The sequence below is a fragment of the Corvus cornix genome, chromosome 1A (assembly GCF_000738735.6).
Source record: "Corvus cornix cornix isolate S_Up_H32 chromosome 1A, ASM73873v5, whole genome shotgun sequence".
In the NCBI taxonomy this organism is placed as follows: domain Eukaryota; kingdom Metazoa; phylum Chordata; class Aves; order Passeriformes; family Corvidae; genus Corvus; species Corvus cornix.
In genome coordinates, this window is record NC_047057.1 from 35,093,069 (window position 1) to 35,108,142 (window position 15,074).

Genomic DNA, 15,074 nt, shown 5'->3' on the forward strand with positions numbered 1-15,074 from the left:
TGGTATCTACAATGTTAAAACCTACATTTCAAATTCAGTATATTCAAAGAGAATTTTGCTCAATCACTTGGGCAAGGAAGGCCAGATACATGGATGCAGCATTACCACTGATGGAGCAAGGAAGTAGACAGAATCTGGCCTTTCATTTTTGTCCTTTACTAAAAATGCAACCTTCTGTGACACACAGATGGCCTGTGCAGAGAACAGCTCTTCCTGTCCTCTTTCTAAAGCCTACAATGCATCCTGTCCGAACAGCCACAACGTACAAAATTTTACAGCAGTGAATCATTTCACCACCAACAATGCAAAAGAGTTTAACCTAACCATAAAAAGAACTAGTTGCAGCCAGCTTGGATTAAATGCCTACATTTTATACATTCACCTGATAACAATCAATTTTTCAGGTCTAAGTATGAGGATCAAGTGCCACCTCTCCACTGCTGGTTGCAGTGTGGTAGGAAGGGGATGTCCTACAGGAGGTAGGTGTGGTAGGAGTGGTACCATTTAGCTCTGAAATTAAATTGAGCCTCTTTCTGTCAATATTGAGGTATTTGAAGTCTCTCTTCTCATGGAGCAAGGCCTCAAGTTTACTTAATTCCACTTCTATTATCTCATCTGCCAGGGTATTCAAAGCTATCTACTCTGCTTCTAGAAAAAAGCACCTGGTTCATCCTCAGTGTGCCCTGGAGCAGCTAGTTATCTTTGGGATGATGAAAGACTAAATGGCCTTAGCGAGGAGGAAGACATTAAGATATGTACCACATTTGGCTTCAGTTAGATCTTCATTGAAACATTCAAATTTGTGAGGTATTTGGATCCAGAGCACTGTTGGAGCCAGATATCTTACAGGAGCAGGTCTGACGATCTCATAAGATCCCTAACAACATATATGGTACTGCTATACCAAGCTATTTGAAAAATGGTAAAATTGCCTCAACAAGTGCTGTCCTTTAGTATCAGAGAAAGTTATCTACAACCACAAGGTCCTTTCATTTTCTTCAATGCTATTGGATGGCTGAATGGCCATGGCAGGAAAATCATAATTGAAATAATACCTACTTTAAGCAAGTGACCAGCTGTCTGTGTTCCTCCAATGAGCTCAGGAAAATGTAGAACACCTTTGAGTGAGCTGCATGGCTATTATGATATGCTATTCCTAGGAACAAAATCACAGGTCCCATGCAGCCCAAAATGCAGCACTCTTAGCTTTGCCATCAAAGACATCCACAAATTCCTAACTCTTGGCTGCCTTTTGCCTTCAGCTGCTTTCCTCTGTGTTTGTCCCCTGCCTGGAGATGCAGCGAGATACGAGAGGTGATGGGAGGGCTTTGCTCTGTCCTCTGTGCTGCCTTGTCTCCTTCCTTCCTCCTCACTGCTGTGTCCTGCTCTGCCCACGCAACCCCTTCCCAACCAGCTTTCCTCCCTGTCTTCCTCATCAATATTCCCCCAAGATGTTCTCTAAGGGAGTGCACTTCCCAGGTTAGATCTGCTGTGTGGAAGGGGTGGAGGAAGGGAATGTATCCAGGGAGAAGGACTTGGCAGGAAGGGCAGGTTAAAACAATTTTGGCTGCACTAGGCTGTTTGTGGTGGTGATCCTCGCTCCTTCCTCTTCAGTGATGAAGCAACATACAAAATCCTCAAGAAAGCATGTGTAAGACTGGCGGGGCCTGAGCCTAGCACCACTGTGTCTGCCCTGTGTTAGCAAGCACAATTAAGAGGTTATGATGCTTCTGAACCTTGTATGGGCAAACAGTGCGTATTTCTGTCAGCTTAAGGGCATATGAGTCTTATTCAGAGGTTCAGACAACTTAGCTTTGTCAGTGCTATTATACATGGGATTTATTCAACCACAGTAACCACAGAATGCTTTGGGTTGGTAGGGATCTTAAAGATCACCTGGTTCCAAACCCCCTGCCATGGGAAGGGACACCTTCCCCTAAGACCAGGTTGCTCAGAGCCCCATCCAACCTGGCTTTAAACACTTCTAGATATGGGGAAGCAAAGAATTTCTTGCTAATATCTAATCTGAATTTACTCTCTCTAAGTTTAAAATCATTATCTCTTGTCCTATTGCTACAGACCCTGGTAAAAAGGCTTTCTCTGTCTTTCTTATAAGCCCCCTTTTATACTGAAAGGCTGAAAAAACATGTCCCTGGATCCCTCTCTAGGCTGAACAGCCCTATCTCTGTCAGACTTCCTTCATAGGAGAGGTGTTCTGTCCCTTTGACCATTTTCATGGCCCTTCTCTGGATCCACTGTGGCAGGCCCATCCCTTTTGTGTCCTGGGGACCCCAGAGCTGGATGCAGTACTCCAGGTGGGGTTTCAAAAGAGCAGAGTAGAGAGGCAGAATCACCTCCCTGGACCTGCTGGCCATGCTGCTTTAGATGCAGCCCAAGATACAATTGGCTTTCTGGGCTGCAAGTGCACACTGCCAGCTCATGTCCAATTTTTCATCTACCAATATCCCAAGTCCTTCTTATCTTTGTTCTTATGCAAGGTTCACATTTAATAGCAGGGTATTATCTGTGACCCCAAGACATTGGTTTGTGGAAATGTCTGTGTGGAAGGGCGTTTCAGGAGGAAATTTGCTCATGGAGGGAGGTTTCCTCTCCCCTGTCCCTAGTGCCCAGAAGGGATGTAGCCACAGCTACAGCACCTCTGTGTGTGCAGCCTTCCTCTGTTTGCCACTCCGCACTGCCAGCTACTCTGTGAGCTGCTGGGCTCTCTACCTCTTTGGGACTCTTTGCGTTGGTGCTTGGAAGGAACAGACCCTGGTATGCTGAGGGCTCAGGAACTGTGACCATTTTTGCTTGGGTAGCAGTGGGCGCATAAAGGGTCCTTTACCCTGCCATCTGGCTTGCTCCTAGTGCAGCTGGATGCAGTCTGCTCCATAATGAATGTGATGCAGGGTTTGGGATTATTTTTTTTTAACCTGAGGCCATTAGTCAAAACACTTAAACAATGAATTGACGCACACTGGAAATGCTTTTCATCCTGTCTGAGGAGCCAAGAGCAGTTATCGGATGTCATTCCAAGAATGTGCCTTTAAGGTTAAGAATTCGCAAAGTTTCTCAATGTCACAGTAAGTCTTGAAGATGCCTCACATCAAACATTTCCTGTTTCTGTTGCAAAATATAAAAAATGAACTGGGAAAAAAAGTAAGTTGAGCAGACCTGTGGGTTTGTCTTCTTACAAATTCACACAGACCATGGCTGTACTTCCATCCTGGGTCAATATTTTGAGTGGATGGTCCATTTTCTTGTATTAGCTCAGAATTGATGATTACTGCCAGATCCATTCACCCCTTAACTTACACTGAACAGCTAAGAAGGAAGTGGTAGCCGAACATACCCTACCTAGGAACAGCTCTGTCCTGTCTCAATCCCTGTTGGAGCACTATTTAAAACTGTTTCCAGGGAGAGCTACACGGGCCATTAATTAAACTATTTTCCAGCGTAACTTTTTGCCACCATCTGCATTTTGTCTGGATGCTTGTTTGGTTTTATTGAATATGCTGGGTAATAGGAATGTTTTGGTAAGTCACTACAACACCACTTGTGAGTCCCTCAAGTCAGGTTTTTTTTTTTTTCCTATTGCATTTTGGTAGAAATATGGTCATGGACTCATGTGATAAAAAGTCCACATGAGAGTGGACATCCCTCTGTGTGTTCATTCCATCAGTAACCTGTGTTTGTTTGTTTATTTGTTTTTTGAGGGCAATCTGATGCACAAATAAAAAACTGGAGCTCAGCTGCTGGCCAGTATAAATGAGGAAGACAGCCTCAGCACTTATTCTGCTCTGCTCTCGATTGTACCCCATTGCTGATGTTGGCCATGCTGGTAACTGCAGTGCAACACTGCAATGGCCACAGCCAGCTCTTGCAGCCACGTCTAGCAGGCTTTAAGTTCATTTTGCCAGCTTCATGACACATGTAATGACCCTGTCTCACACACCACCTGCCAATGATCACCATGTCGGGACTGGGACATCAGGGGAGGTCAGTCTCATTGAGCTTTGTCCAGTGACACTTGGCCACTTTATGGACCCACTGTTGGGCTGGCAGTAGCTACTGTAGTCTTCGGGGCTGCTAAGCTTTGCCTTAGTAATCTGACTACAAACTGACTGCCAGGTCAGTGAGATTCATTCTACTGTATGGCCAGTTGGAAAAAAAAAAAAAAAAAAAAGAAAATCCAGGTTTTGGTTACTGAGTTTTATCCAGAAAAATGTCTTTAAAAATTAAAACAGAGACATACTCTTTGTCTCAGGCAATGCCTGAGAATATGAAGCACCTTAAGCAAGATCTCTGGGGTCTATTTACATAATCTGAAACTTGAAAAAATACAGAAATGTGCAAATCACAATATTTAACAATTCTTATAACAAGCTTTGTGTCATGGAAATTGCTGTTACGAATGTTATATTTGGGTCAGATTTCCATTCTCTTTCCAAGCTTATCTAGGATACTAACATGTAAAAGAAAGTTCATTAGGTAGATCCACTCAATAAACTTGTGTTGTCAGTTATAATGCTGAAAATTTGGGTTGTTTTTTTATGTCTGAAATAGCAACATTAAAAGACACAGCTGAGACCAGAGTTTGCTTCCACTTCTCTATAATGGATTGTAAAAGCAGTAAGAAGAAGATTCTCTCATAATAGCAATACTAAAATGGGGGAGAACACTTCAAACCTTTTTCAATAAGACGAATAGATTATCAGAAAAGAGGGTTGGAAATTTGATAATTTAAAGCAGAGTAAGCGTTCTTCCCCAGGCTATTCTTTCTTATTTTGTTGCTGAGATTTTAGGTCGATAACTCCCCTTGGAGAATTTTACACTCCAAGTGGCTCATGTTGGCCTGTAAAGATAACATTACAATGTCTAGTGTGATGAAGCCATGTGGGAGGGGAAGGCAAAGGAGATGATCCATTAACATGGTCAACTATATGGATTCAGGTCCTTCTGCAATTCATGGTTTCAAGAGCTCTTCACAACACAAAAAATTCTGTATTGACCCTTTGACCTAAGCTCTTTTTCAGCATTTGCACCCTTATGGATGTTTTTAATTTCAAGAAGACATGCATGTCAGAAGCAGTTAAGATACTTGCAAGGAGATTCCATGACCTGGTACCTAGAGCAGAAGAGGAGACTTCTCTATCCTTGGTGCAATCCTGTTTCTCCTAGCAGAGTAAGAAAGAAAAGTACAACCAAACCAACAGTTTTCATTGTGCACTATACCCATATCCTCCTTTAAAACACAAATCCCTCTTCAGCCACGGTTTCACAAAACAAAGCACTCTGCAACAATGCTGGCTTACACTGTTCCTGCTCCCAAGCTAGAATTCAATCAGGGAATTGATCTGACTTCAGAAAAGTCTGGAACAAATGCCTTGGTATTTTCTTAGGCTGGGTAAATTTGCCAACTCAATTCAAAAGGACCCCCAGCACAGCTGAGGAAACAGCAACAGCACCAGATTTGTCTTTTTCCAATGCTCAAAGAAACTACACACTGAGTGAGCCTGGATGTCTCTGTCAATCCAGGCTCAAAGAAAATCCTTTGTCTCCAGACTGCCTCACCTCTCTTGCATCCTAGCAGGATGATGCACACAGCAGAAAGTTCTAAGAGGGGAAAAGAGAAGTGACAAGTGCCCAGCAACCACAGGGTTGTCATTTCAGGGGAATTTCATTCAGTGGAAGTTTCACCCAGAAAACAATGATTCCTTAGTCAGGACCTCAATACAAATGTTACCTTGAATATTCAGTTAATGTGGTCATAAAAGTCAACAAAAGCAATGGCAGCCATTTCATGCAAAGTAACACTCGACTGCAAAAAATTTTTTCAGAATCATTACTGAATCATTACTGATCATTACTAAATCATTTTGGTAATGATTTCAGAATCACTGACTGATTTTCAGAATCACTGACTGATTCATGGTTCTTCTGGAACTCACCGATCCACTCGTAGCTGGCAGACAATGCTCAAAGCATCTACAACTCCCTCTTCCTTTAACTGCTGACAACCAATGGCTGTGGCAATAAAACATCCAGTTCTTCCTATACCAGCACTGAAAAGAAGGCAAAGTTTAATAGGGGAATGGAGTTCACAGATCAAAGAGTTACATGGAAAACACTAAATAGATATGAAAACACCAAAAATACGAAATATGGACTTGCTAGAACCCATAGCTCCTGGGTGCATGTCCAGCAAGGCTGACTTCTCAGCTCACTTTCTTAGAGCAAAATGAAGTGTGCACTGTTCCAGCAGTCCAGTTGTGGATAATTGCGAGGCTTATATTTTTTCAGATTGCATACAAGTGTATGGAAAGAAAACCAAGCTTCATTAGCCCTACAAAGTCTGAGTATTCTCTGGTCCAGTCCAAACAAATGATAAAGATATGCACTGAAAAGGGGGAGAAGCCAACCTAAAGATAAAATTCAGTAGGGCTTTATGTTTAAAGCCATCGAAGTACACAAGGGTTCTGCTAACCATATCTCTAACCATGAAGGCAAAAAGGACCTAGACCCATGCTGATGAAGTTAACTCTCTCTCCTGTGATTCTGCAGGATGGAGAATGATTTGGTGCTATAGCTCTCCAGGTTTTCTTGATGCCTTCTGGAAAACAGCCATTTTGGCATTATTTTTATCCCCGAGGCCTCAACAATTTCGAGAATCTCTGCCCCATTCTGTTTCTTGCTTAAGTAATGTGGAATGCAGTGCAGCTCATGGCTGTTATGCTGAATGGCAGAAAAATTGGAGGAAAATAGTGAAAGCATGAAGTTGGGGTCCAGATCTTTATAGCTCTCACTCAGATAAAAAGGGAAGAAACTGTCTGAAAATGGAAAATGGAGTGTGAGATTTGTAGACGATAGTGTAGGAAATGTATAGATAGCTGAGTTGTGACTGAAGAACCATGAATTTTCATCACAAGTGGGATGATATCTTAATCACAATTGAGATGACATCTCTTTTTAATCATTAATAAATTCCTGCCCATGCTTACAGACCTTACTGTCATATCACTCATCTCAGAAAGACATTCCCTTCTTCTGAAGATCTTCATTACTGAAAATCCGTACTAGAAAAAGGGGAATCTCAATAGCCATCCATGGATTTGTGCATCGTTCAGGGAAACTACAATTCCTGATAAATACAGCTGCGTAAATTTTGGGAAAGTTGCTTATTCATCACATACCAGTTTTCAGAAATTACTGGTGGTTGAAATCTGTCTTCCATTTCTCTAAATCCCCTAAATATGGAACTGGAAAGAAGTTGTTCAAGACAAAAAGTTCTGATTTAATGTACTTCTAGGAAAAAAATAGAAGTATTATCCCAACTGTAAGAGATGTATCATCACAGTTGTGAGACAAACCAAGTAAGAAAACCTATAACTGATTTTATTTTTACCTTCTGTTTTATTTAATCTACTTCTTTCCACCAATGTAACAAATCCAGTGCTACTTCCTACTATTTAAATTGCAACATGGGGTAATGAATCAATATAAAGCAATAAAATGGAATTAAATTAGAATTATTAGAAGGACATTCTCTGGTGTATTATAATTTGTGTGAGTAAAACTCTGCTCTTGGGTACTGAATAACACTTTGCTCTTGAATATTGAACCAACTGCTTTTGTGAAAATGTTACAATTTGTAGTTCTGATGTGTTTTGGTCTCCAAATTTGTACCTGATGCTTGCTCTTCAAAACTGACTTGCTTTGCAATATTTTAACCAACTGGTCACTGGGCACTGGACTTGAATTAGGTATGTAAGCATGCAATAAGACAAAAAAGTAAGCAAATCATAAATAAGAAACAAAAAGAAAATAATTTTTCCAGCTGGTCTTTCAAGAGCAGAATTCATTAGCAGAAACAGAGAACAGTTCAGAAGCAATATGCTAGCAACAAGGGAATTCTCTCCATAACTCAAATCCTCAAATATGAATTAAAAGTCAATGAGCATGAAGAGGACCTGGGGAATTTTGCTCTTCCCCAAACACATTCTTTGTTTAGGAGGGCTATTTGATGCAATTTGCTGCGGCCTGGCTTTGGGCAGTCATTTAAGAGAAGGACTGGCTAATTACCTGCAGTGCACAATGACAGGCCCTCTGCCTGGTGATTCCACCCTGTCCTCTTCCACATCCAGCATGAGCTGTAGCAGAGGCTGAGCGCTGTCGGGGGTTTTGTGGTCCGGCCAGGATGTGTACCAGTAGTGCTTCACACTGTGGGACTGACTCCCTTGCTGAAGATAACATCAAGATTTTATATGAACAATTGTATTCTTTGTATTTCTTAAAATGTTGTGGCAGAAAGACAGTAAAAATGGCAAGAGAGATTAAACAATTTTTTATATTAGATTTGGAGGGTGTAACTGTGGATGGAACAGATGTGCTTCCAGACACACAATTGTAAGAAGGGTTTGTGCACCTTAACACTTGGCTGTTTTTCCAGTTGTGTAAGTTTGGTTTTGTCCATCTGACTACTGACTTTATGACTGTATTGTCAATTGGGAATTGTCAGAGGTCTGTGATATATCAGCAACAATATCTACAGAGAATAGCTTGATGTGGGCTTCTGAATTTCTAAATTATTATGTATTTCTACCTTTTAAGGTCATTGTCATAAGGGTCTGATACTAAAATTACAAGAGTATTGAAGTTAAAGATGAAGAAGACCTGCCCTTCTAGATTAATAAGATATCCCAGTTTGTTCAGTTATTCTCTCCAACAGAGTCTGCTACCATTTACTTTAACAAGAAAAGAGGCTAAATATGGGCTAGGGTAATTTGTGTTGGATGATATGACTTCTGCTCACTTCTCAATGCTGGGGCTGAAACAAACAAATTTTCCCAACACATTATTTATTGTAATGCTTTGTCAGGAGTAGCAGGTTAATCTGACGAGAGTGTAATATGGGGAGTAACTCAGAAGAGGAGCATCTGTCTTATTTCTCACAACTAATGCTTAGTGAGAACCACGAAAGCATGAAGATTTCCTTACATAGTTATTGTAATTTTAGCTTCTCAGATAAGTTATATGTGCATTCAGCACACAACATGAGCAACGTATCTTTTTTTTAGAACAATGCTATGTTAGTTCTGTCATTAACTAAAATCCCTTTACTTTGTCTTGGCAATGCTAAAAGGGCCCCCAAACAAATGCAATTAACGAGACTGAAACTTGCACTCTTTTTTGAAGCCTTTTCTATTGTCAGAGTGATACAAAGTGGCAATACAATAAGTACTCCAGTACTTAGGTCTCAACCCTACCTTGCAGCTTCATAGCTCCTCCTGCAAAAATTTATGTGCTTTAAAAAAGCCAACCCTTTAACTTCATGTAACAATAAAGAAAATAGACCATTATGAATGATGTTTCTCAGATGCAGATTATTACCTTTATTGTAAGCTGACGGACAGTGTAGTTTTGGCATTCTTGCACACTGTTAACAAGGACTTCAACCTTCCCATAGATTCCTCTTTTTTCTGGCCAATAAAGCACACATTTCTGGAAAGCAAACATCAGTGTCACCAACAAATTGGATCCTGGAGCCATATTCATATCTAGTTTTTACATGGAATGTATTTTTCTGCAAAATTCAGATGAATTCAAGTGAAATGTTTTTCATGTGAGAAGTATTCCTAAATAAGGTTTTGCAGAGTTCTTACTGAATGACTTAGGCCTGGTTTTCAGGATCTGAGTTTTTACAATATAGATCTCTTTCACAGAACACTTTGCACAGCTGTTTTTGTTCTTAAAAGCTGAAGTTCAGTTATAGGAACTATTTTCCACATTCAAAATTAAAGGGTTTTTCTTCCTAGAAAATTCTAAAATTAAACTTTTGAGGTTTTGTCTTTCCAAATGGGACTTCCTTCTGAGCAAGAGATTCAGAATTTGTCCTCTGGTCACAAGACTTTTTATCCTATTTACTCTCCTGGGCCCTGATACAAGAAAGAATGTAAATGTGTCATTAGATCTTACTGAACTCAATTGGACTTAATGTGCATGTTACAGCATTTTGAAGAACCTGCGTTGTTTTACTATATAAGTTTCTGGAAATTAATGTTAAAAAATTCATCAGACTTGCTAGAGCTACAAAAAATTATATGCAGAATTCTCAATGATTCAGCAGTGTTACACTATTTCAGCAATTTATCTCACAAGCATCTACCAAAAAGGAGATGAAGAAATAGTATTCACAAGGCAAGCCCATTTTATTTTTCCCCTGCAATAGTTTGCTTATCTTCAAGTCTTCAGTATTCACTTCAATTACAGTATCTCTATAGGCTACAGAAAACAAATATCTCTGTTCTATAAACTCTTCTCTAGAAATGGATGCTTATTCCCTTAAGAATGTAAGGTGTTCAAAAGCCACATTCTCTGAAATAATGCTGGCCAGTCCAACTCATTCATTTAATAAAAAGACACCCCAACATTTAAAGGAAACCTTCTGTTTTCATATCCAATACACAGGTACAAAACCCCAACCAACCAAATAAATAAAAAAAATAGAAAACCCCAAAACCCCAAGAGAACAATAATACTAATCCCAGAAAGACCTTGTTTGTATTTCCTCACAAACTCTTGCTGAAGCAACTGGTATACATGTAGATAGACAGTCACCTACATTATGCAGCAAAATGAAACAATCCCTTTAATAAAATTAATTGCCATAAAGCATAACTTCCAGTAAATACTGCTAAAAATGATCCAGAAAAACAATCAGTGAAATGCAAGGCTTTACCACCAGGTGTGATATTTAAGTTGCTACTCGATAACCCAACGGTGGATTGAACTGAATCACCTCAGTTGTATAAATACTTTTCTAAAAATAGATGCTCATTACCTTAATAATGTAAGGTGTGTGAAAGCCACATTTCCTGAAATAATGCTGGCCATTCTGACTGGTTTCGTTCAAATCCTGTCTTTTGCAGAATTACTCGAACATCCTAAATTTGCTGTCTCCCCGAAGAGATCAAGAATGGCAATAAAATACTCAGAAATTTGTATGAAAAAGAGTGTTCAGAAGTTCCACAGCCTACCCATGTGACACGTATAGTTACTATCATCTGCCAGATCTGCAGTTCATGCCCCTCCCTGGGAGTATAGTTTTCAGGGCTAATTTGGGAAAAATAAAAGTCTAAATACACAATTGTGCCCTGACAATCAACAATAGTTGAGTAAACTCCTGAGACTTCTTGATAAATGAGAGCATGCAATGCTCACTACAAAGCCTTCAGGCACTCCAGAAGAGTGTTTTTCTTGACTCTTTCCCAGAACTAGAATTGGCAACTTGAGCTGGGTGGACAATGAAATGTGGCTGTTCATTAAAATAACTTTCATTTAACAGTCCATCTACATTTAGTGAGTTACAATGGATTATTTTTAACACTGTTGCTGTGCATCTTTTAAAAATACTGTTTGTTACTGCTTTAAAAATAGCCTTGAAAGTACAGGTGGGATAAGCTGATGCAAGCACTTCTAAGGAGTGGGGAATTAACATGTTTTTGAAAGTTAACTCAAAAAAGGGAAAAAGATGGAGGTAAGAGGGATAAAGTTATCAGGTATACAGAAAGCAATATACGAAATCTCAGGACCATAATAAAAAAAGGTAATCTGCCTCAAGCTGTTACTTGGACATAAAAGAAAATTCTACTTGTCTCTATTTTAAACCAGTTTAAAAGCCAGATACAGCGGATGAGGAGTCTGGTGTCCAGCCTCATGCGCAAGCAGTAAAAACTCATTGCACATAGTATTTATCAGAAACAACCAAACGCCCCACCCCCCCAACTAAACATTCCCTGACAAACAGGAACTTTAGGAATTTTATACAAGGAACAGTCTCTCACATGACTTTTAATTGATTTCAGCCTTTGTCCTTCCCCCTGCAACACGGCTGCAGGCATAGGCTTCCTTTCATTCCCTCTCCTGTCTCCTGCCATGCCCTATCCCATGCCCACTGGCTGCCAAGCTTCACGGGACCGCTGCTGAGGTGGATCTCTGTAACTGAGTGGGATTTGGCCCTGCCTTGGTCTGGGGCTGGCACCTGTGATTTATCACAGCCAATGTTTTTAGCTTGCCAAAACTGCGCCTACTGCAGCCTGGTCCCCAGGTCCACCGAATGGAGGAAGGCTGTCCCAGGTGACATGGTATTTACCGGCTTTACATTCTCTGGATTTGGACCCTGAACAAAAGCAGTTTAACAATTCTCAAATATTTGTGGAATTGCTTTACTACAACTCTGCTTCTGTGGTATTTCTCCATATAGCTATGCCTAAAAATTTACACATTAAAGGTCCCAATAATACAACAGTAAAGAATAATAACAGCAAAGCTTCAATTCCAGAATCCCCTTTTACTCCTGCCTTCTATTTACTGTCATTACTAACTCAAGCATGAGAGGTATAATTTAAGAGGGCTTGCAGGATTTGCCTTCATATACTGAAATCCTCAAAGCTAGCACCAAATCTTCCTAAGTTCTTCCAAAACCTATCTATGGTACCAATACTCAACTAATAAGTGATCTTCAAAGAGGCTTATGTGAAGTCTGTAAAAGGTAGGATTTCCAAATTCCAAAATCTACTTGGCTGTGCATATATAAGGGTGCCTATAGACGAACCGAGGGAAAAAATGTTACATGAAATATGACATGAGCTTTAAGCAGTGAGTTAGCAATATTGTCCTAGTAATTACTGACAACAAGATTTGCATTATCGAGTAATCTGATGCATCAGGCAGTATTAGTTCTCTCTTCTTGTGGAATGCTGTGCAAGATTCTTTACTTAAGCTTCCCAAAATATGTTTCCTATTGAACAGGTAACGTTGCTAGTAAGTTTCGAAGGCAGAATAAATGCATATTATTGATGTAGTACATAGCACAATGACAAAAATCAGCTGATACAACAGAAGTCTATAAACTTCTCTGTGAAATTATGTGTCCATAATGTTCTTACACCCCACATATTTATCTAAATTTCACTACTCAGTTGTTCTGACTAAACTCAGTAATATATGAAGATAATATGTGCCTAGTGTGTAAATCTTTGGAGGATTGTGTCCTAGAATATTAGTACAGAATTAGAATGGTCACCTTCAGTTAGTGATTTATCTCATTCTCTCAAAGTGGGATGGATCACCATTTGGAGGTGTCTAATGCTCTTCAGTGACCACGAAGGGTACCTAGATCACTAGATGAGATGTGTTTTTCCTCATGTTAACGCTAAAATTATGGCCTACATTTCCAAGTTTCTCACAAGTTATTCAGGCAGAAGCTTCTTTGCTGTGGACTCTCCTTGCACAGGTAGATTTTCAATTTTTTCAGACATTGTGTAGTTTTGAGGACAGGTTTTACAAATTCTGCATGTTTTCTTTGTACAGCTGAAATAAATACTTTGCTCTCTCTACTCTCATATCTTCACCCATCTTGCAAAAACTCACACTTACCACAGCAAGTCTTAACCATTTTTTCATCTGATATATGGAAGTAACTCTATAGAAACCTTTATTTATCGACATTTCACACAATTCCCATCACTAAATACAAATTTGTTACATCAATATCTTGAACTAGGACACTAATGTCCCAAATAATTATTCTTATGTAAAATAAATTAAGTTATTGCTGAGATTAAGGTTTTTCATGTGTCTCTCATGTGAGAGCTTCTACATTATACATTACTTCATACATTACAGTATATTATAGCTCAAATGGAGGCTGACTGGTGTTATACCAACTGAGGAATATGGCCTACACACGAGAGTCAGGTATGGAGGTTTATTTGTTCAGGGGTGAATGTGGATGAGTGAACAAATATGCTTTCAGATATGAAGGTATTTTTATGTCTGTATACTGGAGATTTACCTCCCTGAAAATGATGGAAATAAAGCAGACCCCAGAGAGGAAAAAATACCAAGTACTATTATGCTAAATAAGGTCTGCTTTTGCCTTCTCTATAGAGAGCAAATATTTTAACAGTGAAGATAATATGTTGAGCATGACCAATAAGAGCTTGCTTTCTTTTCAACAGCAAGCAAAGTTTCAGGAGGAACCTGCTGACGGTGGGAGAGCTCCTAAGGTTTCTAGACAGGACAGCTTGCACAAACACAGCCTCTCTATATAGCCTGGGAACGACTTGAGATTCCTCACCCTTTCTATTTGGAGGAAATTACCATTGCCAGGCACAACAATGCCGATAAACACCAGTGCCTAGAGCCTGCATAACTCAGGTAAACACAGAGCTTCCTGACACGATGAAAACCACTGGGCACTTCTTTCAAGTCATTCTTCTTACACAGTGTCAGATGTGAGTGTTTAAACAGTCAGCATTTCCTCAGTGAAATACTTACTCTTTTGGTTGATTAGCTGGGTCGATTTCTATGCTTTCATGATTAATTCTAAATGTGGGCTTCTGAACACCTCTTTGAACAGTCTAGTGCAAAATGGCATCTGGTTTGGGAATATGTCTTGGGACATTTTACAGGATCAACCTACTTTTCACATAGAGTTTCTTAAAAACCCCTGGATTTTAAGTACATGTGAGAAGTCTAAACTCATGCTGAGAAACAGTGAAGCAGCAGTCAAGGGCAGAAGAAAGAAGAATATATCTACTGAGTGCACATTTAAATGGAGCTGTGAGTTTGAGCCCTGGGAATGCACTCAGACTCTTGGTCCTTTCATCACTCAGACTAGAAACTTTGCCTGAATAAACTCTGTTGCTCTACCATCATGCATCTGAGTTTGAATAGCAGGGGTGTGAGTGTAGCAGGGGAAATACAGCCCTGGTGCTTACATGGCAATGTACTGACACTTGATTGAGGCACCTACCTGGCGTTGGGAATCGTTACTAAGTTTGGACCAAAGAAAAAAGTCCATCTCCTTTATTTCTGACTCTATCTTGTCCACAAGCCCTGTAAACCACTTCTTTAACATTCAGTCTTCCAGAACAGGTTTTGTGTTGGCCTTCTGCATGGGAGAGTGATTTTTGTTCCAAATGTTTGGTAGTCAGAAATACGGATTCTGGCACTATCAAGGAAAGCCTGACAAAAATTTACAGGATTATTAAATAAAGCTATTGAAGATA

General features: G+C 39.8%; 1 protein-coding gene across 2 annotated transcripts in view; it reads right to left on the reverse strand.

The window, feature by feature from the left end:
- PTPRR (protein tyrosine phosphatase receptor type R) overlaps nucleotides 1-15,074 on the reverse strand; it is a 141,267-nt gene that overhangs the window by 1,461 nt on the left and 124,732 nt on the right. For both annotated transcript variants that reach the window (XM_039571162.1, XM_039571160.1), the window contains 3 exons: nucleotides 9,391-9,501; nucleotides 8,083-8,240; nucleotides 5,952-6,065 (listed from right to left, as the gene is read on the reverse strand). In XM_039571162.1, coding sequence (XP_039427096.1) covers nucleotides 5,952-6,065; nucleotides 8,083-8,240; nucleotides 9,391-9,501 — 383 coding nt within the window. The remainder of the gene's footprint in view (nucleotides 1-5,951; nucleotides 6,066-8,082; nucleotides 8,241-9,390; nucleotides 9,502-15,074) is intronic.